Genomic DNA, 26117 nt, shown 5'->3' with positions numbered 1-26117 from the left:
AGATAATAATCCAGAAGATGTGTGTTATAAAGCACATAACAGTCACATGCTTAGGCTTTATGCATTAGCCATGTGTTCATACTGCTAATAAGTCCTAAAATAGAAGACTAAATTCACTGTTCAAACCTCTCTCTGTATACACGCCGTACCCATCAGTGATCGCACACCTTCCTCTATCAATGTGGAGTTTATCCAGAGTTTCCACGGAGAGGAAATTTAAGTACCTGACCTTGGCGGGGATTACTTTGCACACATGGGCAGATACCGCGGCCTGTTTTGGGCCGATTAGCCCGCGGCTGTCCTGCTGCCTTTCCATGCGCTGGTTACATATGAGGTTCTATATGCAAACAGACGCAGGACAGATTCAAATGTGCTCTTTCTGTCCCCAAATAGTACAAATCAGGGTGTATTTCTGGGCCCTTGGATAAACACACACAGGGTTAATAGGAGCTTGTTCAATAGGAAATATTGCTGTTTACGTGCACAGTAGCATGACTGTACACATGGTGGGTTTTAATTGAGTGTCAATGGACACGTCTGCCACACAGGGAGGCCTTTCCATAAGGATAGCTCCGCACATAGTCCTTTTGTTTGTTTGTTGGTGTATGTATGCTTTCTGGGAGTTTGAGGCAGGCTGTGATGATTGAAAGAAAACATGCAGCAGTATGTATGTTCATGCATGAGCTGTTTGAGATTCACGTGCAGTTTTCTTCTTATTAAGTCTGCTTTCCAACCAGGAGAACAATTCCTTCCTGAATTGCCTCCAGGATTTTTATTTCCTTTTATTTCCAGTCTTGTGTTTGCTCATTAAAAGTGTCATTTGAACTCAATCCATTGTCTTCAATTTCACATTAACACCAACATGTGGCCCCAAGAGCAAACCTGGGAATTTGTAGGACCCAGCAGCCCTCCCAGCCCCCGGCTTCACCTGTTCGCATGCACACTTCTTCCCCTTTTTTTCCCACTTGGGATTGCCTTCTATCTCCCCATGATAATGCCCAGAACCCTCATGCCTCTAACAATGCTGTCGTACGCGGGCTGCAGCTTGCTGATCCTCTCCGCGTCCCTCGCCGGTGCCTCCCTGGCCGAGATGGTGTTCCGCTGCCCGGGCTGCACCGCGGAGCGTCAGGCGCTGTGCCCGAAGCTCACCGAGGCTTGCGCGGAGATCGTGCGCGAGCCGGGCTGCGGGTGCTGCCCCGTGTGCGCCCGGCAAGAGGGGGAGATGTGCGGCGTGTACACCCCGAGGTGCTCCACCGGTCTGCGGTGCTACCCGACGCCCGACTCGGAGCTTCCCCTGGAGCAACTGGTGCAGGGCCAGGGCCAGTGCCGGCGCAAAGTGGACACCGAGACGGCCACCTACAGCCAGGAGCAGCGGGAGCAAACCAGCGGTTAGTCGGTTTATTACTGGAAATCTGGTTTTCTTCTATCAATTTTTAATGACTGTCTAGACTGCAGCAGGAGGAATAGTGTAGAAATATTGCATAGTCATGAAGAGGGAGCCCAAATGTGTGTCAAACAGGGACTGTTACTCAATAGGGAAGTTCTAGTGAGCATTTTGCACTTTTATGGATGATATTTTCATGATTTTACTTATATTCTGCCTTAATTTCTGCAGTGCATCATTTTTGCAACATTTATTAGGTGAATTCCCCCCTGAGGAGTCCCTTTTAGCCATCAAATTTACCTTAAAATTTGCAAGTCTGCACTACCAGCACTTTTTTTAGATGCATTATCATGCATTTTTATATTTCTCATATCCATTTAATGCATTTGACGACTGCAATCTCCAACTTTTCTGCAGCAATGACCTATTTTATGCTTGTTGCATTCGATTTTGAAACACTCCTGCTCAAGTCTGTGTTGCATAGACTTGTTCCAATGCTTCTGAATCATCCTGGTGTGCATGAGGAGAGAGAAACAAAAGAGGAAAAGTCACTCTGCCCACCTCAGCTATGCACCAAACAGCTGGCCCGATATCTGCCTTGACAACACTGCTACAGAGAACAAGGTAGTGGCCTGCGAAATTCCCAGAGGTTGTACTTTCTGAGGGATGGGACACTGAAAACATGGTAGTATTTATGTTGACATTTCCACGGGGGAGTGGAGAGAAAGAAACAGAGAGAAAAAGACAGCAGGAGGAATGCTGCATTGATTGGAAAAGTGGACTTTAAGCTTTGGCCAGATGTAACTGGAAACGTCTGTCCACTGTGACTACATTAACCGTGTTTTCTGCCTTGAAAATAAGCTGGACGTATGTGCGGGAGGACCACAATGAAGCTCCGTTTGCTTTGTGTTTGAACAAGGACAGGTCACGGTAAAGACGAAAAGTCAACGGCCTTGTTAATCGGCTGATTTTGAAGCTGCAAACAGGCAGTGAGTGTCCAGTGGAGCCTGCCCGGGTGTGATTTTACACTCATTTCCAAAATCCAGGCTTTGTCAGAGTTTACCTCCAGATTGACACGTGTTTATTTTGGCACTGCAACGTAGAGAAACTACCGTTGTAACCCTGTTCTCTGCAAGGACTCACGTGCAACCTGACAAATGCACAAAAATGCCTCACAACGCATTTAATAATCAGCCATCATAACAATTTATTTCCACTTTTGTGTGTCCTTGGGCTGCTGTAAAACAGGCACGAGTTGCAGGGTTACGTAAGAGCAAAACAAGACAAAATACGAGGACGCATCATGTAAAGACTTGCTTGCAAGAGGGCAATTTGTTAGATGTCAATGATTTCTTTTCCCGCCTCAGGTTTTGGGCCTCGCTGTGTGTTTCGTCTCGCAGGCTGAAAGCTCTGAGATTAAGTCAGAAGTGACCAAAAACACAGTAAAAGCTTCGAAAATTGGCTGAACACGGAGTTGTTTTGGATAAAAGCCTCGCTGCGGCAGATGGAAGAGCGATTTCTGACAAAGACTGAGTGGCCCGAGCAAAGTGTACAAAGTGTTTCTCAAGGTCAAAAGATGAAAGAAAAATATTTTAACGAGGCAGAAGCGAGGCTGAAAAGGCGACCTTCTCGGGTAAAAGTTCTAAGCAGCAAGGAAAGGCTTTTTATCCACTTCTACTCCATTTATTGCTTTTGATTCCTGCAATACAGCTTAATAAACACACAGATGGTGTTACAGGTGGTTGCTGTCAGTCTTTGGCCTAGTTTTCATCTACAAACACTTGATTTCCTGTCATTAATTCTTCTCAGATACACAAAAAGAGGAAGTAATGAAATCCCTGATCGGAATCAGCTCAGACAAAGCTGTTGGGAGATCTCAAGCAAACATCTGGCTACTTTCCACTTGCATATTAGAAGATTAATCAGTGAAATGCAGGAAAAATAGGCTGATTATGATACAGATTAGTTGTAATAAGTTGAAAGGGGAGCGAGCAAAGCAAAGAGCTGGGCAAAGAATCAAAGGATGAAATACTGCAGCTGCTTTATTTGGAGGGTTTAAAAGCCTCAACATCCTGTCATCCTGTTTTTGTAGCTTATTTTATTCAGGGACAGACAAACAACACATCCAAAGGCAAGCATGGAACAAAATAAAAAAAGCACCACTGAGAATTTGATAGCTTGATTTCTCAAGTTAGCTTACAGTGTGACCAAGAAATAAAAGGCAATTCACCATAATTCATCATATTCTTGTAATATCATGCTAAGGGTGGGAAGCTCAAATACTGTTGTAATGTCGTATTACAGATTACAAATCCTAAAAACATGGAGAATTTGATGAATAGTCATTATTTCACAGAGTCAGCTGTGAACCAATGCCAAGCCAACATCACCTTTAGCTGGCTGACTTTACCTGTAGCTAGTTAACATTACCCATAGCTAGCTAAAATAACCTTTAGGTAGTTTACATTACTGTTAGATCACTAACATTACCCATAGATAGAATAACCTTTAGCTAGTTTACATTACTGTTAGCTCACTAACATTACATATAGCAAGCTAACATAACCTTTAGGTAGTTTACATTACTGTTAGATCACTAACATTACCCATAGATAGCTAAAATAACCTTTAGGTAGTTTACATTACTGTTGGCTCACTAACAATACATATAGCTAGCTAACATAACATTTAGCTGTAGTTTACATTACTGTTAGCTCACTAACATTACATATAGCAAGCTAACATAACCTTTAGGTAGTTTACATTACTGTTAGATCACTAACATTACCCATAGATAGCTAAAATAACCTTTAGGTAGTTTACATTACTGTTGGCTCACTAACAATACATATAGCTCGCTAACATAACATTTAGCTGTAGTTTACATTACTGTTAGATCACAAACATTACCTATAGCTAGCTAACATAGCCTTTATCCATTACTGTTAGATCACTAACATTACCTATAGCTAGCTAACATAGCCTTTATCCATTACTGTTAGATCACAAACATTACCTATAGCTAGCTAACCTAACCTTTAGCCATTACTGTTAGATCACTAACATTACCTATAGCTAGCTAACATAATCTTTAGCCATTACTGTTAGATCACTAACATTACCTATAGCTAGCTAACCTAACCTTTAGCCATTACTGTTAGATCACAAACATTACCTGTAGCTAGCTAACATAACCTTTAGCCATTACTGTTAGATCACTAACATTACCTATAGCTAGCTAACATAACCTTTAGCTAGTTTACATTACTGTTAGATCCCTAACATTACCTTTAGCTAGCTAAACATCACATGTAGCTAGTAATTTAAGGAATTCTTATTGTATTGTATAACACTATCAAACAGTAATATATGCTATATGCTAAGATTGGCTTTTTTCCGACAAACTACTTGTCAATTGTGTTTTTTTTAAGTTGAAATATGGCCCTTTGTTCCTCTTTATTTTGGGTGTTTATTGGCTTATCAAGCATGAAGAGTTTAAAGGATAACAATTTGTCTTTGTAACATTTCTCTACATTCATATAACCTGGAACACAGCAGTATAACATTTTAGCTAAGTGTGTCAGGAAAATGGCCACCGTGTCAATAAAGTGAATGTGACACCAGAGGCATTTAAATTATTGCTTTAAAGGTCTTATCCAGTATAACTTGCAATGACAGCAGGAAAACAATCCCTGTGAACTCCTAGATCAGCAGTACAACTACCAGCAAAGAGGTCAGAGGTCAAAGGTCAGAGCTAATATTCCTAGGACCTGAGACTTGAGAGGAAAGTGACACACGTCATTTTACACATCTAACCAAACATTAATCTGCTTTCCTGTTTAAATGCCTGGAACAGACCAACAGCACGCTGATGAAATATAAAGCCTGCAGCCGTGTTTAAAAAAAGCGGAATAATGATCTAATTTAGCTCTTTGTTTGCTTTTAATGAAACTGTGCTCGGATTAAGTGTACTGGCACTGCACTTGCTTATTTTGTTCCGCAGTCAAGACCACAGGAGATTTTTGTCCACTGTTTTAAATTATCTAATCACCTAATTACAGCATATTAGTAATTAGATATTGCCTCATAACGCTCTTTAAAATGAACTCCCAGGGGTGCAGAGAGTAATTTCGGAATGCGGTAATGTCCTGTTTAGGTCAGCAGGAACTTAAGTCGTCCTGGGCCACACTGCAGAAGTATGTATGATGGACTCACATTTAAATTTCCTATATTAAAAGTGAGGTGAGGGAGTCAAAGTGCAAGGAAATTTACTTTAATAAGGTACGCTTTAGTAGCAAGCAGTAACTTATTCTTTCCGTGTCAATTCATTTGCAGGTTATTTTCCCATTTTGTCTATAAATTGTCAGAAAATAGCGGAAAATAAAGTCCCACAGCTCGAGTAGATGTCTTGAAAACATTTCGTTCTGTCCATCCAACAAACTTTTTCAATTTAAAATCATGTATGAAAAAGAAAAGCATCAAATCCTCACATCTGAGGATCTCCATATTTCAAAGTTGTCGCTCAATCTGAAGCTGCAGAGATGGAGAACTTACTATATGACACACAGCCTGTAATGTTTCTGTGGTGCCTCGACACGGCTCAAACTTACGCATGCGACCACACAGACATGTGGATCCCTTGGTCACAGCTGAACATCTAAGTTGGAAACATGAAAACATAAAATTGCACTTGGTTAAAGTTGAATAAGACCAAAACCAAATCCTGTGCGCTCAGATTTCCCCCCCAAAACCTCCCACTCCTCTGCCTTTAGCATCTCTGATCTGTGTGTTAGTGTTCTGCAAGTGATTGCCTACATATGTCATACTGCGGGCAGCTTTGCAGGGAATCAGGAGATTGGTTTTGTGCGGGAAGTATCTAAAATAATGTGCATAACTGAAAATAAATACATACAGACGCGATTTGACCCTTAAGCTTTATCCCAAACCCATTAGATGAAGAAAAAGGCAACATGTTGGCACTGAACCCACTCACATGTGCAGTGTAAAGAGTCCTGGGATGTGTCCACATGGAAATCTGATGACTATGATCCAGACATGCTTGTTGACACTTTAAATCATGAGGATTAAGAAAAGATCTTTAATCCCATATTGAAATTACCCAGACTTCTCTGTGATGTGGTGAAAATAGGAGGAAGAAATGAGATACTCCCTCTTGGTAGAGCTGCAGTGTTGAGTAAGGCTCAGACATGAACCCAAGGGCCGATTAGAATGGGTAATATTAAGATTTGATAGATATAATACAGATACAATCTAAGAAAGTATATTTTTATTTCAATTCCAGACCTTTACTACAAAAATATTCCATGTTTCTTTAATTTTAAGATGAGTCTTCAAGCTTAGATCTGAAACTTTACCCCATTCTCTCTGTTTATGCGCCGTATCACTTGATATTCAGTTCCCACTGAATCCTGGACCCAAATAAAGGTTCCTTTAATCAGATTGGATGGACTTTAAGGTGTTTTGACTGTCACTTCGCCATCTGTGTCCTTGAGCGGGAACAAGTTGATTAACATAGCCCAAACACAGCCCGTAGTTGGTTCCAATGGTGGCCATTCTGTTTAATAAACATTCTAAATAGGGTATTTAACCTCGCTTTACCTTTTGTTTCTGTGTTGATTTTGTATAAACCTTCCCAGAGTCTGTTGTACGTGTTGGCAGTGCGAGGGGAAGGGGTCTTTTGTATCAATCTGGTTATAAAATTTGTTATGCAGAGGAAAATGGGGCTGGAAGGAAAAGTGGAAAACTCCCGTGCCATCTGGCCGCTGACATAACACGGTTAGCTAACAAGGGGCATTCCTGTGCACCTGCGGGGCATCCAGACGGAGCCCGCAGAGACTGAAATAGCTCCGAGATAATCCCCCCCACAGGCGTCTCCAAAAACAGGGAGAATTGAACCATCTCCCCCCCAGGCGTTGACTTCTCGTGTACCCATGCCAAGAATCTCCTCGTGCCTATTGAGAACCAGAGGAACTTCCCAACCTCGGTTTTGGTCATGGTTGACTTCGTTAGCGAGTATGTCCAGTGTAGCTTGCTGAGCGATACTATGAATGACATTTGCGTTTACATATCACTTTGCAAAAGCTTTATATGTCGCCCCCTGCGACCCTGAACCGGATAAGCGGTATCGACAATGATGGATGGATGGATGGTCGTGGGTAGAGGCTAACAGTCCGCCCCACAGACTCTTAAGAGACTTTATGCTAGTGCTAGCAGGGCTGCGAGGAAAAATCTGGAGCAGGAAGTTATTAGGATTCATCCTCTGGGCAAAATGAATGGGTGTACCAAATATAATAGCAATCCATTTGATAGTTTTTGAGGTATTCCACTGAAGTGGAAGGGCGGTACATCATCTGGGGACCATGAATGTCATGATAAGTCATCCAAAAGTGGACTTAGTGGAGGGTTCTACTGCTACATGATGGTGCAGTTTTTAGATACATCTTGTGATGCACCTGGACCCATCATCAGTTACCTGGGGTCGTTGGGTGATTCGGGCAATCATACATCCTCACCCAGGCGACCCAGCCGGGGTTTATCATGCCCCAGCTTGTGTCCAGGTAGCACTACCCCACCCGCCGCTCTCCTCTCCTGATCCACAGCCACCTTGAGGCAACTTCTGCTGCCTCTGTGGCTAACTTGATGGCCCTGCGTCTACTGGCCCCCGTGGTGCCAAGTATGTTCTGCAGAGGGGCTGGCCTGCGAAGCCTCTGCAACCCCACTTCAATGGGCTCGCACCTCGCTCGCTCACCCATTGTTTCTGCTTTCCCAGCTCCATGATGGTGCAGTAAAGAAGTAAAGACAAAGACTTCCTACTTAATGCCTCTTAAATGTCATAAAATGGAGTAAAACCCACCGTTAAATTCTACCGTCTTCAGGTTAAAACAATGAAACCTCAAAATAGCCCTCTATCCTGTAGGTTGACAATGTCCCTTGACCTTTTAAAAACCCAGAGTCGCCATCACCTTGGAAACATGGATGTTGACATTTTGGAGGAACAACGTTTTCACCCAACAACAGACACGGCATTATTGTTATAAAAGAGTAGCTTGGTTGGGAGAATGATTGTCAGTTGCATGTGATGCCCAACAAATTCGATGTGTTCCAGCTTGCCTCAGTTCATGTCCTCGTTTAGGTCCCACACAATTGCCCCAGAATTCACCCAGCGCTGTGCACGTACGAGCCAGAGCCTGTCCAATGCCTCCGTTTAGGTGATGGTTGGAGCCTGGAAGGTAAACATATCTGCACTTTGCTGAGTTTGTGTTTCTAAGAAAACAGTCCCACTTCATAATGGATGATGAACTGCAGCTACTCTTGGCAGCACTTTTCTTCAACTTCTTAAGTGGCACATGACCTATTTCACACCTCAGAGCTCCATAGTGAGGGAGATGTACTTTGTCACAGATTTCCACACTCCGATCTTAAAAAGGGAAGTTCAAATTTGGGTGAATATTGTTTGGGCCTACCCGGATTCCATTTCCTAATGCCTTTATGTGTGTTATGTGAGACATAAGAAAGACATCACAGCCTATAAAACAACAAAGATCTGTTTGTAATTATGGAAATAGGATGGATGTTGAATGCTGTCATGCTTGGATATTTCCTTTTCCAACCTTTCCATTCTCCGCGACCCAGCCAAGCCGTCCATTTGCTCAGTTGACCAGAATCTGGACAATCAGACATGACACTTCTGGCCTACGCGCCACCTGGGAATTCGACATGGATCAGATATAGAAAGGAAGCCCTCTCTGGCCATTGTGTGAGGATTAACCCAAGCAGTAGACTGGACAGTAGGCCTGCTGCTCTGTTGATACTGCTGATCCCGAGCCCACCGCTGTGGAACGGCTTGGACTGCAGAGGCCTAGTGCCCCCTAAAAGTGGGGTCCTGACCTGATAAAAGTTGCGTTCATGTGTGCGTCTTTGTGAACCCGGACAGTGAACGTCTCAGGTTTCTTCAGAAGAGAAGGAGCGACAGCTCTGCACTTGGATACTGTGGGGATTATGTAAGACAGCAGCCACTATTCCCGAGTGTGACGTGTGTTTATCTGCACACGCACATTTGAACACACACCCGATTTCTGTTGACTTTTGCCCTTTTTTTGCAAAGAAACCCAGTCTTCAAAGAACAGCCAGAGAGAGCACGGTGAAGCGTCATAGGGGGAACTGTAGTCCAACAACACCACATCTATCTGATGGCAAAAGGCGCCAGCACCTTGTTATTGCTTCGTTTGGAATTTCCTTTCTCCCGTTCTCTCTTAGGCCTTTTGTAATCATATTCTACAACCGGATGTCAAATTTACCTCTTGCAGAGCACAGAGAATGCCTCTCCACCAGTAACACACACTGGGTTTCATTCTCTGTCCCTCAGACGCCTTTCCAAAAGTCTGCAAGTTACAGCTTGGCCCTTGCATAACTCTGAACTATCTACATACTGGCCGCCTATCTGACCTTCTCTACTGTCTGTGCTTATTTCCCTTCTTTCCTTCGGGTGTCAAGTGACGTTCTGCATTGGTAAAACACATCCTGTCCTGCAAAAATTTACTTCTTCTGGTTTGTGTAATCACCATTAGAAGTAAGCTTGTTGCTTTCTAAAGAATTTGCATCATGTAAGAACTGCTCGTCTGAAATCAACTGGTTTGAAATGACGCTCCTTTTCCACTCCCTCTGCTCTGTTGTCAGAAACAACATGTTGGGTTGGACCTGATGGCCTCTCACATTGTTTGCTCCATCTGTTTGAAGAGAGGCTCTTTTTTTAGGTTGATGTTTAACAAGACTCCAAGGAGAGAGGAGACGGTCAAAGTGAATGAAAACCGCCTGGAGGAATCGCTGGATGGCCACAGGAAGCCTGATATTTGACAAAGTTCCAGTGACAGCAACAGCACATGCAAAGGATCAGTTGTTGATTATGGGCAGTGGGACGTTTGCTACACGACTACATGTGAATACCTTGTTCTTTAAGTGTTATGGCCCTCCTTTTTATTCATGTACAGTGATGGCATTTGCACTATAGCCTGCTTAAAAGTCAGTTAGCATTTCGGAGTTGCTAAGCTGTGTCTTTTGGTTCTGTCAACTGTAGCAACTTGAGAGGCTCAATTTGCATCTATGAAGAGGTTTTGAAGTATAAATTGTACACAACCTGTTGCTTAATACTCAATTTGACATTATTACATCATTTTAATGAGTTAATTTTAATGTGTTTGTAGCTGTGACTGCTAGCTAATTGAGAACCTCTAATTCCTATTTGGAAGAGATTATTTTTACCGAGAAATTGCAATTTTTTGGGCTATTTTTGACGTTATATCATAATTTTAATGTATAACTTAATACGCGTAGGTAGCCATAAACTTGCTAGCTAGCTGAGAGGCAAAAATAGCTTCTGAACAGATTTATAACCGGGAAATTGAACATTTTTCTTAGCTTTAAACTGAATTAGAAGTTATGACTGGAATAAAGTGTGTAATTTTTAAAAAGTAAGTAGCCATACACTTGCTAGCTAGGTATGAGGCTAAAATTGCGTGACAGAAAACCGCATTTTACATTCTAGCTAGCTAGCTTGCTAATTAGCAAGTGCCATTTTGTAGCCAATGAAGAGAAAGACTAAACTTTCTTCTGAACTTGATATTATGACATAATTTAAATGTGTGATTTTTAGAGTAAGGAGCCGTACACTAGCTAGCTAGTTATGAGGCTAAAATTGCATCTAAAGAGTGATTTTTAAAATGAGAAATACTCCAAAATCGCATTTAACATCCTAGCTAATTAGCTAGCAAGTGCCATTTTGTAGACAAGAGAGAGAAAGACTAAACTTTCTACTGAACTTGATATCATAACATAATTTAAATGTGTAATTTTTAAAGAGTAAGTAGCCATACACTTGCTAGCTAGTTATAAGGCAAGATTTGCATCCTAATAGTGATTTTAAATTGTGCATTTTCAGTTGCTACATAACCAAAAGCACATTTTACATCCTAGCTAGCTAGCTAGTTAGCAAGAGCAATTCTGTAGTCAATGACCCCTTTTCCCCTTCAATTCAAAATTCGAACTCTCATTTCTCAAAAAACCTTTTCTGCGTTATAATGATGCACAAGGTAACCAGAGGCCATAGCCTCAGTCTGATTAGATCCCTTAATACGGGCTGAATTCACCTTAAAGTCTTCCATATATAAGTTTTACAGAAGTACAAAACCCATTTGTCACCACTTTTAACATCTGCTCATGAAATTAAAAATCACACTAGCGAGGAAAAAAAGCAACCATGGAAACCTGAGTGTGACTAAAGTTCAGCGGTGGCCAACTTTCTCTCAGCCAGCCAGCTTGTTAACGGAGCTGCATGTGGTTGTTTCACCGTATGAGAGGGGCAAGGATTGCAGTGACTCACTGATTGTGCTGATGCATTTCAGAGCACTTTAACAGAGGTTTGGAGACTGCGCAGCTTACCCCCCCCCACTTTACAACTCTATCTTTAGAGGAAATGTCGGCTGTGACAGTTCGGAAAATTGTCACAAACACAAAGTAAGTGAAGCAGAAATGAACAATAGGGAGTGGACATTAGCGATGTTGAAAGCTAAGCATACATGTGATACATTCGGTGTGGAGGCCTTGCAACAAACACATAAGGGAAAATAAATGTCAAAGAATTCAGGGTCAGCATCACCTGTGCCTTTTAAGAAAACCTTTTAAGCCGAGCAGACCTCCAGCTTTGTCACTCTGATAGATGATCAGCGCAACTTGAAGCTTATTTCAGCCGGCTTTTAGCCTCTAAAAGCCCAATCCATTACGAACCTCTTGAAAAGGCACAGATTAAATTATTTCAGCTGCCAAAATGTCCATCAAAGTGTCGTAGAATTTGGGATCCATACTGACAGGTGTTGCGTCGTGTGTCCAAAATCCGCAGGTGAGGCCGTGGAGCCGCTTCCCGAGCAGGGCGTGAGCGAGATCCCGGCCATCCGGAAGCCCAGCAAAGAGACCGCCTGGCTGGGGCCCAAAGAGAGCGCCGTGCGCCAGCACCGACAGGAGATGAAGACCAAGATGAAGACCAACAAGGTGGAGGAGGTGAAACCTGCGCGGCCCAAGCAGGTGAGATGAAGCAGAGTGTCTTTTACGTGCAGGACACAGCTATAGAACTATTGTTTGACTACTGAGGAGAGGAGGTGTTGCCTCCCTCTGGTTCAGCAGCTGTCCGTGTTTGGATGATGCATCGGAAAGTACAGTAATGCTTAAACCTGTTGATGATAGCGCTCTTTGAATTCATGTCAAAGCCGGAGAGGGGGGTTTGGCACAAATAAAATCAGAAGTGGGATATTTACTGACCTCAACCACACCTGATCCTCTTTGTACCCCCGAGCTCGGACTCACAGGGTATTTCTAACAGGCATCGTGGTACTTTCCATCCGCCATAAAAATCATTTAAAAGGTTATTGCTCTACCCGAAAGTTAGAACCGTCTCAACAAGACATTTGGCTCCCTTTAAATCGTGAGGTAAACCTGAGGTCACTGGCAGGAGTTGTTGTTCATTACTGGCAAGAAAACATGATTCATTTGCTCATTACAGAAAGCCCCTTAGCTTTAGCAGCTTTGTGTGTGTGTGTGACTTTTATATGAGATTTTATGTAGCAAGTGAGAAATGTGCTGATTGCTTTGCTAACACATTTTGGTGTTGATGCATCTTAGTTGTTCCAAGTTAATTAGCTTCCCCCCCTTGTGAATCTAACAGCAGTTTTAAGGTAAAATTAAAGGAATAATTTGTACTGAGCATTTTTTTCCCCTGCAGGCCAGAAACCTGATGATGCAAACACACCCAAATCGAGTTATACGGGCCTGTGAACAAGTGTTGTGTTTTTCTCCTTCTCAAGACTCAGTGTCAGCAGGAGCTGGACCAGATCCTGGAGAGGATATCCAAGATGCCCTTCAGAGATAACCGAGGTCCCCTGGAAGACCTGTACGCCCTGCACATCCCCAACTGCGACAAGAGGGGGCAGTATAACCTCAAACAGGTGACTCCAGGCATGGGAAAGAGGGAGGCAGGCTGATAATATGTTAAGTATTTATTGGGGGAAAAGGTGGGTAAAGAATCAGAGCAACAAATTTAAACAAAAAAGTTTCACAATAAAATACCCTTAAATCATACGGTTAACCCTTGAAGTACTACATTTATTTACCTCATTTGCAGGGTGAAAGTGAATTTGTGGTTTTTGTGTCTTCTGCTACATCCTTAAAAATGACTAATAATTTGTATAGCAACTTATTTTGAAAATATTTATTTAGATACTTAAAGGAACCAGTATCCAACAACAACAACAACCCCTTTAATTATATATTTACCCTTTTAGGAACTATTTGTCAGAAATTTGTAAGACAGTTGCCAGACTTGTCAGGCATTTATACTTGTTAAAACTGTGATTTTTGCAGTTTATTTTTGCACAAATAACGTATTCATGCATTTTTAAAGATGCCAAAAATAAAGAATGACGCTCTTATTTTGAAGTTTTTTTAAACTACTGAAGAGAAAGGAGATCCAATTGAAACATATGCCCTAAACAACTGGAATACACACTCTTGCAGTATATTTGTGCACAAATAGCACATTTGATGCATATTTAGGGTTGTCAGAATCACGTACTGTATCATTCAAACAGGCAGAGATGTTGACAACAACAACAACAACCCCTTGAAATATATATTTACCCTTTTAGGAACTATTTTCTGAGAAATGAATGCAAATATATGTAATTTTCCCCTCTACTACAGCATCAATAATGATAGAAAAGTTATTTGTACAGCTTTTACACTTGTTAAAAGTCTTTTATTTTGAAGGTACTGAAAAGAAACGGGGTCCAATTGAAACTAATGCATTAATAAACTGCAAATACACACTTTTGCAGTGTATTTTTTGCACAAATAACACAGATTCATGCATATTTAAAGTTGCCAAAATGAAACATTGGCGCTCTTATTTTGAAAATGTATTATGCTACTGAAATTAAAGTGGATCCAATTGAAACATATGCACTAAACAACTGGAAAAACACACACCGTTGCAGTGTATTTCTGCACAAATAACACGGATTCATGCTTATTTAAAGTTGCCAAAATGAAACATTGGCGCTCTTATTTTGAAAATGTATTAAATATCTCTTATTTTGAAGGTACTATTTACCCTTTTAGAAACTATTTTCTGAGATATTATCATTTGTCCCTCTACTACAGCATTGATAATGATAGAAAAGTTATTTGTACAGCATTTACACTTGTTAAAAGTCTTTTATTTTGAAGGAATCAAGGTAGATACTGAAAATAAACAGGGTCCAATTGAAACTTGTGCACTTTAACACTATTAAACATGCAGAAATAATCTTTGAATCACTATTTTTTTCTTGTTTAAACTCTTATTTTGACGTATATGTATATTTTTGACACATGTAAGGTTGTCATACTCAATAAATGATGTAAAAAATGCAGAAATAGACTTCGTTTTTTGTGTTTCAGTGCAAGATGTCTCTCCACGGTCAGAGGGGCGAGTGCTGGTGCGTCAACCCCCACACCGGCCGACCTATCCCATCAGCCCCCACTGTGAGGGGCGACCCCAACTGCAGCCAGTACCTCAGAGAGCTGGAGCTGGAGCTCCCTGACATGGCCCAGATTTAGCGTGGCATGAAACCAAAACCAGAAAAAAAAAACTGTAAAGTACTTGGGGAACAAAAAAACAACTGAGTAAGCTATATATTATCTTTCTGTGTGTATGCGTCTGTAGTTCATTTGATGACAGTGACATGTGAATTAAACGGTAGAATCCAGCTTGCGTAGGACGTAACTGCAGATTATAGTTAGGAGGAGTAAAGATAAGACTCGTAGATATTCAGTAGATGTCAGCTGGAGTGTCGGTGACTTAGCTTTACTAATGTGCTCAGATTTGCTCTGTTATCAGTGTTTTGTACTGTATGTGTTGAAAAAAAGGAGAAGCCTTCAACATATTTGGTGTTTTTAGGTGTATTTTCATGTTCTAGCTTGCAGACTACTGTTATGCCTCATTAACAGATAACGCTAATAAAATGGTGATAAATTCAAATGTAGCCGGGCTGTGGTTGAATTTGTGGACTCCCTTTGACTTCGGTGAACTCGAAGGGAGTGAAGAACATTTATTTGATGTTTTACAAGTTATGACTCATACCCAATACGATCAAAAATAACACTGTTCTTACTTAAAATACAGCTATATGTCAGTTTAGCTAAATGCTAACATGCTCACTGTTGCTGTGTCCCAATTTAGGGGCTGCATCTTTATAAAGACGTATTTAAAGGCTGCCTTTTGCCCGGGCCACGAAGGATCCATTGGGTACGTCCTTGGCGGCCCAATGTATCCCAAGATTCATTGCGCATTAACTCTTAAGCATCCGAGGAATAGACTTTTAAATGTAAAGGTTTTTTGGTTTCAACTCAGTCGAATAGCTTGCTATACAATTGTAAAAATAACACAGAGGCCTTGAAACAAATTATCTTTAAAATATCAGGCTAAGTTAAGTGACGTTAGCCAGCTAGCTACCTGTTGCTAGGCGACAGGGTCAGCGTTTAGTGACGCTAAAAGATGGGAACAGCAATCCTCCGTAGACCAGACCGTCTCATTTCAGTTCGGCCTTAGCGGTCTAGGCAGGCCACGAATGACTCATCCTTTGTAGCGTGCGTCCTTCTAAGGATGCAGCCCCTGAATTGAGACACAGCTAATGACAAAGCATACCAACATATTGCAATATGATTACAGCCAAGGCTGACAGGAACATTGGTTTTGAAGGTATTTGGTCATAAAGAACTCATGGTGTCACCAGGAAGTTACCAAAGGCTAAGGACATCCTCCAGGGACTATGAATTTCAGTATTTAATTTAATAGCAACCCATCCAACGGTTTTTGAGACCTTTTGGTCAAAGATAAGTTTTAACCTCGTGGTGGCACTGATGGAAAGGTCAATAGTTCACTGAGGTCTGTAGGATATGTCCTCTAGGGACCATGAATGTCTCTATTAGATACTTACTGAGACATTTCAGTCAAATCAACAGAGTTTTATCTCATGGGGACACTAGAGGAAAAGTCAGGGGTCCACCAAAGTAAGTAGTATGCATCCTCTGGGGAGCACGAATGTCTGTCAGTGACTGTATATAAAGATGGACGATGCGTCTCCATCTACTCTCTATTTAAAGCCAAAATACCCCCGAGGTGGGCGCTGCCATCTTGCGCTGGTGGCGTCTTTTGGAGCCAGGGACTGCGAGATCGGCGGTTGGAGCCACGGTAATGATGTCCCGCCCCTTCCGCTAACCAAGACACACATTTAACTTTTTCTTGTGTTGGCCTGATGCAGACGTTTACACACATGGAAACTTCAATGACTGTAGTGTTCATGTAAGCTACGTCTCCTCTCGCCGTTCCTCCTCTACTCTGCTACTCAGGAACAGAACGCTGCAGGAGCCAGATTTGTCTACAGAGCTGTCAATCATGAGGCCACGCCCACTTTTTATCGCATCAAATAACTAATTAAAGATAAACTTGGAACACTTGAACGTTAATCTAACTATAATGACAGAAACATGCTTGAGAAAAATGTATTTGACGTGTATTTTGATTTTATAGTTTGACTAATGTCCAATCTGTTAACATAGAGGAGGCGGGCTTTATGAGCTATACTGCAGCCAGTCAGCAGGGGGCGATAGAGAGGGTTTGGCTCCACTTTTAGGGAGCTGTCACGTCATCCAGTGGAGCTTTAATTTATGGTTACTGTAAGATAAAACAATAACATGTCCTGCTCTCCCTTTGACCTCTCCCCAATGAGTATTGTCCTATCAGGCGGTTTTGCCTTTGACGGATGGAAACAACCTGCATGGAGAACCACGCAAGCGTCAAGGTCATAAAGATAGCAATCGCACAAACACTGACTCAACAATTGACCATGCTGGCAGAGTGCACACAGGTGAGACAAAAGTGCATTTTTTTGTGAGTACATGAACTTTATTTAAATAGTGATTTGTCATTACAAAATAACGAGTACATCAATTACACGCCTGATAAATATTTCACCATAATGTTCACATTAATCTGAAAGTGTCACTGTGTTGTGTTTACATGTGTGCTAGAATCAATAGCATAGTGTTTCAGAAGCATTGCTCTCCTAACTAGGCATTAGGAATGTCTGAGATAATTCAGTAATTGGGAGATTAAAACAAACAAACAAACAGCGTCGCTTGACCGGGAGATCATTATAATCCTTGTCAGCAACCATCTGAAAACTTATGTGCTGGAGTGTCCCTCCTTCAACGACACAATGGGTCCACAGGCAAATCAAAATTCAAAGTGGCGTGGGCAAAAAGGCACTTGAATTTACATACAAACTCAGCGACCTTGCTCTTCGCAGGATAAGAGAGCCGATTAACCGTGAGAGCGAGTCCCCGTCGGTCGACAGATTTGCCTGTGTGGTGGCGGCGGAGACCCTGCACGTGGAAACATCCCCAACGTGAGGGCGTTTGCATACGATTTGTGTGTGAAGGGAAATGCACAGCACCACATTTGTCGGATAGTAGCTTGGGTAGACTGAGCTTGTGAGAATTTAAAACCAGAGAATTTGAGAACTATAAGGGCATGGCACATACAGTACAGTACAGAACACACACATACTGACACACTTAGGAGCATGCACACACACTCTGTACATACATTTACAAACGGAGGACACAGTTGTCTGGACTTGAAAAAAGGCCTTTTGAAAGTTAAATATCTGACTTTTTACAGTACACAACAGTTTGCCTAAAATACAACCAGGTTCGACAAGAAGAAGAAGACTCTTCTGATTGTGGCAGAATAGTTAGCTACAGTAACGGCAAAGTGCGATGCTAAGGTTTTTAAATTTAATTGAGTATAATCGAATCTAACTGCGAAAAAACATTAACATAACTTTAATGCACACTGTTTAACAATTCTCATTTGATTTTCCCATAATTAATGACACGTTTTTAATGGATTTTCTTGCTAGCTTACAAGCGGAGACTCCAGGAAGTAGCGGCCCCCAGCCAAGAAATAGTCCCCACCATAACACCTCCATTAAATGGTGTTTTCTACTTTAGTTTTCGCACAGATTTAACAAACATATAACGTGTCAATTAGTGAGTGTTGGATTGAACGGAGTCAAGCTAGCAGTCTCCTGTCTTTGGGCTAAGCTAAGCAAGCTAGCTGCTTTCTCTATCTTTACATTTAACGGACTTATTCAAGAGTGATATCAATCTTCTCAGCTTACTTTCAGCAAGATAGCAAAAAGGTTTATTCCATAAAATGTTCAACTAGCCTGCCTGGTGTTCTGATTTAGCTACAATTAGCGAAAACCGGCCATGTTGAGCTAACAATGCTAGCTATCCAGCTGACACACGAAGCATCCTGCCGACTCATGAGTCATTTTTTTCCCCCATGTGATGACAATTAAAAAAATAGCTCTGACATCAAGTTATTGTTTACTTGACAGCTAGCAAAACATTGCTAATTTTGACGACAACTGACGGAAAATTACCGATATAGCCACATTTAAATATGTCTTGTCTTGGAATTTCTTGAAGTAAATTTAGCAACGGACTCATAAGTACACAATATATCATCAGTATCATACAAATATATATATATATAATCCTGTATTCTATCTATGGATATAAAGAGGCGAGGTGTTAGCTAACCTCAAACATAGTACACAGTCAGTCGGGAGGCGGAGTTAACACCTACATGAGCAGAATTTTCACCCAAGAAAGCTTTTAAGTTCAACTCCCTTTTAACAAAAAACGACAAATACAACGCAGTCCATCACACCTGACCATATATATAACTATTTGTGCCACATTTTCCTGAATTGGCAGTCATTTAGCGTGCTAGCTTGATTGGCAGGTTTAAAGAAGAAACGGGGCTCAGCGAGTGCGACCCGGTCGGCTCTATCATTCGTTGCTGTTGCTGCTGCTGTCGAGCTCTTTGCACTGCAGGTCTCCTCCGGCGTAGTTGATACCGGGGATCTTCACGCCGAAGCGGTCGACGCACCAGCAGATACCCCTCCGACGACCACGGGACGGCTTACACTGCAAAAAGAGTTAACACATGGTTTGTTTTTAAAAACTTCTTGTGGTATTTCTGCGTAAAAAGTTGCATCAAAACCAACCTTTGTCAGTTTTGATACATGATATTACATATAAAAATTGTATTCATACCTGTTTGCGCTTGAAGAAGCCCTTCTTGTCGCAGTTGGGGATGTACAGAGAAAGAGCCAAGACCCTGGAAGTGTCCTTCATGCTCTGAATGAGATTATCCAGTCTTCTCCTGCAAGGCCCCTACATACACAGAACCAAACGTGTGCGTGTTAGCATGGTCTCAGTTTGTGCTGAGTGTTAAAAATGATGCTTTAACATGTCACAAAGTCAAAAAATAACGCTGCAGGAAACACCTCCCCTAATAGGTACTTTAGTAATTAGGCTTTTGACTCTTTTCAAACCATGTTGTCACGTGTGAAAGCGGCCCTGCAGCGCATCTCCGCAGATTTGTCAGAACTGGTTTCTTTAAGATGCCTAAGGCTACAGGGTGAAGTATATGAGATTTTTATGATTTACATTGAAGCAAACATTATTCTCCTGCCAAAATCCGAACAATTATGCTTCTGAAATGGCTCCAAATCTGTATCAGTGAAAGCTTATTCAGTGTTGCATTTTGGTTTGCGTCTTTGTAACTTACAAACTCAGGCTCCAGTTTATCCAGGCTGAGCGGTGAGAAGTCCGCGTTGCTGGTTTGTCCCAGCCTGGCCAGCTGCTTCTTGCGGTCCTTGGCCTGCTTCATGGCCTGGGCCTTCCGACTGCTGATGTGGTCTCTTCCGTATAAGGGCACCTTGGTTTGGGGCAGCATGGACTCCGGGACGGGCAGCACGGCGTCATCGTGAGATTCTCTGTCTGATAAAGAGGCAAAGACAGACGAGGTTTAATATTCCCTGTTTGGTTTTTTCGTTGACGTTCAGTTTTATTGAGGCCGAACAAAAGTGTTGAAGGCATTTCTTTCCTTAAAAAACATATGCAAAACTATCTGGTGCTTGCTCAATGCGTCACCACCAAAAAATCCTATGGTGGAATTGCGCCACACTGGGGACCATTATATCGCTTGCAAGCTTAAAATGTATAAAAGAAGTGGACGTAGCCAACGTGATGTCATTCATTGGTATGTCGCCAAACATTTGGAGCCTTAAGTTTTGCATTTTTGCAGTGGCCATCTTGTTTTTTTGGAACCGGAAATGACCATATTTGGACGACAGGTAGCTGCGGTAGCCACTTGTCAATGACGAAGAAGACTTGTAACTCGCGATTGAGACCATAAACTTATTAGGACGATGTTTATTGGGGTAATGGACTAACCGAGAAGTAAGGAAATTTCTCATCTTGTTTTGTACAATTGTACGAATTTTTGCAACCAGTGGAGTCGCCCTCTGCTGGCCATTGGAGAGAATGCAGGTTTAAGGCACTTTAAGAGCCAGAGCCAGGGTTGCCAGGTCTGCAGTTTTCCCGTGGAATTGGGCTACTTTCAAAGTGTTGCTGTGGGAAACGCTCCTTGTTGCAGGAGCTGCTTAAGGCCCCCACAGTCTCAAGCAGTTGTCCATGATGGATGCCAGTTTTGACAACATCCTCCTCTTAGTTTAATCAATCTGTGTAGCATTTGGCAATGATCGCAATGCTGTTGGATTTTTGGCAGGGGCATATTTTGAGTTCTAGTATTGGGCAGGTTTTTGTCACACAGACCTGGCGACCCTGGCCAGAGCCTACATCCACTTCCTCTTGAGAGTCGATACCTGCTACAGCACGTAAATATACTTATCCACACGACACAACAACACAGGAACCCACTAAATACATTACTCTACTGCGCCTCTAGTGGTCGGAGACTGAAATAACGTTAGCATAAAGCTGCTAATTCACAATGTAACAGTTGCACCACTGCATGAAACAATATAAGAAAGGGGAGGCAAGAACTGGAATGTGTCAAAGCCGCAGTTAGCCGAAGCTTGATTCACAGCAGGATTACTGTTATCAGAGAAGTATGGACGGTAATTTACACTGGAACTTTACAAATTACACACACGCAGGATTAAATTACCAATGAAACCAATTATTACAAGCAATTTGATGTCAACAGGGGTGATATTAGTTTGGTGCAAACTGGGCTTCAAAGCATTTTTCTGCTGCTTTCAAGAGCCTGTTTGAAGACGGGTCAAAAATCAAGAGCACTAAATCCAAGGCAGCAGCGTCAATTCTGGCAACGTCACAACACGACATGATGAGTTCATTGCAGCAGCTAAACGCTCGTTTAACACAGTCAGTGGCGACCGGCCAGGTTCAGATTGGACGTGTTGACATACGGGACAACACAGCCTACATTTATGGCGAGTCAGGCTGCCAGTTTGGGGTATATGTAGACCAGGGGTTTTAAACTTTTATAGCCGCTGACCTAAATGAGATATTTAGTCTCACCCTGGCACCCAGGCCCCATGAAAATATACTGTTACACTTGTCATGTGGCAGCCCGACAGAAACAGCCGCAGCCCGTTTTGGGTCGCAGAAGCCCTCATGTACATGCATCTCTCATCAAAAATACAGCTCATCTGAAGCTCAATCTCGGGGAGTCGCTCAAACCTCAGCCGCTCGCCCCTCGTCCCACCCTCTATTCATGCGACCACAACGGCTGCGTCGAGGCCAGAACAGGCTCCTGCGGCTTTCCTTCCCAAAAGCACTTACGCTGATATTTCTCCTCATTTACAGCTTTTAAACGCGCATTAGCTTCGTATGTGTCCTAAGCCCCAGCTGGCCCACTTCCACTGCTGTGTCACGCACTTGTTTCCGCTCCGTTTTGGGGCGGATTCCGCACACAAAGCCCCTCCACTCCTGCACTGACGTGATCGCTAAGCTACTAAGCTAGCCGGGGCGGTGAAACAAGGTCACCGCCACGTTGCAAATGACGCCTAAGCCCCTCCAGCGCTGATGATGATGATGATGTCATACATCCACATAATGACAGGTTCTTGGAAAAAGCGAAAGAGATTCCCCCCCATCCTCCAGTTTCCTGCTCACACCATTTTTTCTCTCTCTCTCTGCAGAGAAAGCTGGTGCAGATCAGCGTAAGTCCAATCAAGTCCTCACTTGCTAATCCTACAGCTCGTCTAATCTGACCTGTGCTGACTGATCACGTCTTTCGTTTTCTTTCCTTCCTCCTCTCCCTTTTTTCTTGTGTTTAAATGAGGAAACATGGTGATCCTGGAGCAGCAGATCCCTGCAGGAATTAAAGACACGAAGCTGCTTCCTTGCTTCTTATTTCTCCCCTTTTTTAGCTCTTGATTCGGAGTTTCCTCCCTCGTTACATCTTTTAAAAGTATGTTGTGCAGATAATGCTACAAGGGTTTAACTGTAGCTTTAGTTTCTTTAATGCAAACATGAAAAAAAGGCGGCGAAATTCTGCTATTTTTAGTTTTTATCCAGCATTAGCATGCTAAATATGCTACATGCTTGAAACTAGCTAGCTTAGCCATGCAAGATCACACTCGAACAGGTGTAAAAATGCACCTTTTTGCGCACACACATACATCTTCTTTAGTGACACATTTCCTCGCCGTGAGTACATATGCGCTGTGTTTAATTTATGCATTTAGCGAGCGCCCAGCAGGAGACGTGGAGTTAATGGAAAAGCTGGCTGACTGGGGAGACAGATGGGGGGGGAGGGGGAGATCAGTAACCCACGCTCAGCCTGCGTTCTGCTGAATCACTGCACAGCCGAGACGGAGCGAGAGGAGGAGGAGACGGAGAGATGAAGAGAGAGAGAGAGCAGGGTGGGACTAACAAAGAGGGGTGGGAGGGAGAGGAGGATAGTGTGGGAAAGAAGGTTTTGGTTATACAGCAACTTAGATGCAGAATCGGGCTGTAAATGTCAATTTGACGTCTTATTTTCTGACACAGCTCATTTGAATGTGACTTTTAAAGCTTCCCTCTTTCTTATCCGTCACTTTCTGCAAGGAAAACTGCGGTTCTCTGCCTCAACCCGCCGAGGTTTAACACAGCCTGCAGGATTATTTATGTTTCCAGAGTGGCTTTTTTCTGCTACACTAAAACTCCAATCTGCAAGGAAAATGAAGCAGAATGGAAAAGGGTGAAACCGGGTACGGGGAGGGGAGAAAGAGGAAGAAGAATAGGGTGTAAAAGATGAAGAGGGACGGCAGCCAGGCGGGGAAAGAGGAGAAGAGGTGGGAGAGAATAGAGAGACAAAAAGGTGTGGGAGAAAAGGCACAGGTGGTGGATGAAGAGGGGCGACAAAAGAAAGGAAGAAAGACAAAAAAAGAAACTGTAGAAGAAGAGAGGAGGGTAAATATTTCCCACAATTCTCTCCACAAAGTAGACACAGTGACTGTCATTCAAAGGAGCCTCTCCTTTAGCACCACCTGTAATCTTCTCCCTTGTTTTATGTCGGGCCGGGAGCCCCCCGAGGGGACGGGGCCACTCACACGAAACCTACTGATTTACAACTGGCAGCCCTTTCAAAAAAAGAAGAAGAAGAGATGACAGGTTGATTGGCGCCCAGCTCCAATTGTTGACAGAGTTCACGGGGTCAAGGCGCAGCGAGGGGCTTTGGAGTCGTGTGCCTCGGTTAATGACAGGTGTCAGGGCGTCTTAAAGAGGGGCGGGAGGATGACCCACATCAGGCTGGTGGAGCAGGGTGACTAAAACCTCAACATCAGGGATTTCAAAATAAAAGCATACATGTTGGCGTTTTCCACAACAAAACTGGTCATTTGATTACTATTTCTTTGCAGCAGTTCTTGCAACAATAAAAATGCAATAAATACACCACCAGAGCTGACATTATTTCCTGAAACTGCTTCTGATTCCATCCCTCCATCTTATTTTGCCTCACTACATAACTTGCTGATTCTGTCATGTGAGGGGTTTAAAATTCCTGAATGGACAAGGGAGGAGAAGCATCTCAACCCAGCTGTTTGCTATTTCTTGGCACCGGATCTTGCAACATAATTTCTGCAATGCAAATAGAAAAGAAGCAGACGTCAAAGTGGACTTTAAACCCCTAATATCTCCGTGTCACGAGGGGCATAAGGATGAAAGAGGGTTTAATGTTAATTGAATGAGTCTTCAATCAATTTATGGCTCAATTAATTCAGTTAATTAACGTCGCATTGAATTCAGTGACCTGTTTCAGCCACTGTGGTCTCAATCAGTCGCCTCCACACAGGCCCTACCTTTCGATGGATGCAGCAGTTTATACAACTTCTCGTTCCTGCACACCCCGCGGCCGTGCAGCAGCGCGTGCAGCGGCTTCTCCTCGCCGTTCTTGGGCAGGCAGCGGAGCCCGCGCGTGCACGGCCCGGTGTACACGCCGCACGCTTGGCCCTCTTCGAGCGCGCACGTCAGGCAGCAGCCGCAGCCGGGCTCCTTCACCAGCTCGCAGGCCACCGGCACCGGCGGACACATGGACAGGGCCTTCTGGTCGCACGGTTGGCACGGCACGTAGGACGAGCCGCAGCCGGTGATGCTCAGCAGGGGGACCACCAGGAAGGAAATACGCAGGAGCATCATGCGCCTTTTCTTTAAACTGAAGGTTGTTTGCTCAAAACCTGCGACGAATATCAACTAAATCTTGCGGTGAATCCTTTCTTTGCAAAAGGTTTCAGTCCGAACATCAGGGGGGTGTTTGCATCCACAGGTGCCTCTGCGCGCTCAAGCCCCAAATGTCACCGCGTCCAATACTCGAAATCCACAGTTGAGACAGTCTTTTTTTGTTCCCCCTGTTCTTTAATCTTGCAGAAATTTTCAAAAAAGAACAGAAAATATCCACGTAAATATATATATCTTCCTTCAGTGATGCCCGGTGCCGTTTACGCGCAACCTCTCCGTCTCCAAATGCGAAAGAAAAGCGCCTGATTCCCTGCGTCGCTCCCTCTGTAGGTTATTTAACCCGCACGGTTTGTGAGCAAAATGTATAATCTGCGGCTTTGAGCTTGCCTTTTAAAAAAAGAAACTGCCAGAGGCGAAGCCTATAACGATGGGTATGTCAAACAACGTTTGGAGAGGGGGAGGCGCACTTGTCAACTCCGCGCGCTGCGATGCTGATTTCACAGGGCGGGTGCTGGCATGCCTCCAGATCTGCCAGATACGAGACGATGCTCCTGAAGGCGACTGAATAAGACCTTGTGTCTCTCTCTCTCTCGCTGCAGAGTGGCCATTTAGTTTCCCCGGGCTCACGGAAACAACTGTGTTATTATTATTTTAGCTGTTTGGGCTTCAGAATGAGACTTCTTACAAGATCAAGATGAATGTGGAAACTTGAGCCAAACAAGTTATTTTTTCAGCAGACAGATTATGAGGTTTTACTGATCCCCTTATGTTTAATTTGTCTTTAAAAATGGCTTTCACGCCCGCAACACGCGAGGTTTTACTGCCCGACTAATGACGTCTTATCTTACAGTGTTAATGACTGGGGATGAGCAGGCATTACATCTTCATATCCGTCCCAAAATAAGATCAGAATACTGGTTCTCTAATTTGCTTTACACCAATATAAAACACTTCATAACTTCCTCACTTGACCCCAGAAATGTGGTATTCAAGCTTGGAATTCACCCTGAGCTCTGTTTGTTTCACTCCAAAACGCTGAAATCCCAGATGATCTCCATCA

The 26117-nt window shown here is 43.0% G+C and overlaps 2 protein-coding genes across 2 annotated transcripts; one reads left to right on the top strand and one right to left on the bottom strand.

The window, feature by feature from the left end:
• Window positions 1-949: 949 nt before the first annotated feature.
• igfbp2a (insulin-like growth factor binding protein 2a) lies at window positions 950-15471 on the top strand. The gene is made up of 4 exons (XM_069675042.1): window positions 950-1388; window positions 12297-12478; window positions 13255-13395; window positions 14888-15471. The coding sequence occupies exons 1-4, from the start codon at window positions 989-991 to the stop codon at window positions 15044-15046; spliced, it is 882 nt and encodes a 293-aa protein (XP_069531143.1). The 5' UTR covers window positions 950-988; the 3' UTR covers window positions 15047-15471.
• Window positions 15472-17383: 1912 nt separating this feature from the next.
• On the bottom strand, window positions 17384-25429 carry igfbp5a (insulin-like growth factor binding protein 5a). Its single transcript, XM_069675043.1, has 4 exons — window positions 24682-25429; window positions 20136-20347; window positions 19619-19738; window positions 17384-19489 (listed from the first exon to the last, which is right to left on the bottom strand). Exons 1-4 carry the CDS (start codon window positions 25016-25018, stop codon window positions 19352-19354), a joined length of 807 nt encoding a protein of 268 aa, XP_069531144.1. The 5' UTR covers window positions 25019-25429; the 3' UTR covers window positions 17384-19351.
• Window positions 25430-26117: the final 688 nt, after the last annotated feature.

The sequence above is a fragment of the Semicossyphus pulcher genome, unplaced genomic scaffold (assembly GCF_022749685.1).
Source record: "Semicossyphus pulcher isolate SPU_LCO1_2020_fin unplaced genomic scaffold, fSemPul1.0.p SCAF_24, whole genome shotgun sequence".
In the NCBI taxonomy this organism is placed as follows: Eukaryota; Metazoa; Chordata; class Actinopteri; order Labriformes; family Labridae; genus Semicossyphus; species Semicossyphus pulcher.
This window is presented reverse-complemented; position numbering and strand designations above follow the sequence as displayed.

Excerpts from the sequence above, each read along its gene's own strand:
- igfbp5a (XM_069675043.1), bottom strand. The coding sequence starts at position 25,018 with ATGATGCTCCTGCGTATTTCCTTCCTGGTGGTCCCCCTGCTGAGCATC. Across the intron at positions 20,348-24,681 it reads ACTGCTGCATCCATCGAAAG|ACAGAGAATCTCACGATGAC; the intron begins GTAGGGCCTGTG and ends CCTCTTTATCAG. Across the intron at positions 19,490-19,618 it reads GCTTCTTCAAGCGCAAACAG|TGTAAGCCGTCCCGTGGTCG; the intron begins GTATGAATACAA and ends CTCTTTTTGCAG.
- igfbp2a (XM_069675042.1), top strand. The coding sequence starts at position 989 with ATGATAATGCCCAGAACCCTCATGCCTCTAACAATGCTGTCGTACGCG. Across the intron at positions 12,479-13,254 it reads AACCTGCGCGGCCCAAGCAG|ACTCAGTGTCAGCAGGAGCT; the intron begins GTGAGATGAAGC and ends CTCCTTCTCAAG. Across the intron at positions 13,396-14,887 it reads GGCAGTATAACCTCAAACAG|TGCAAGATGTCTCTCCACGG; the intron begins GTGACTCCAGGC and ends TTTGTGTTTCAG.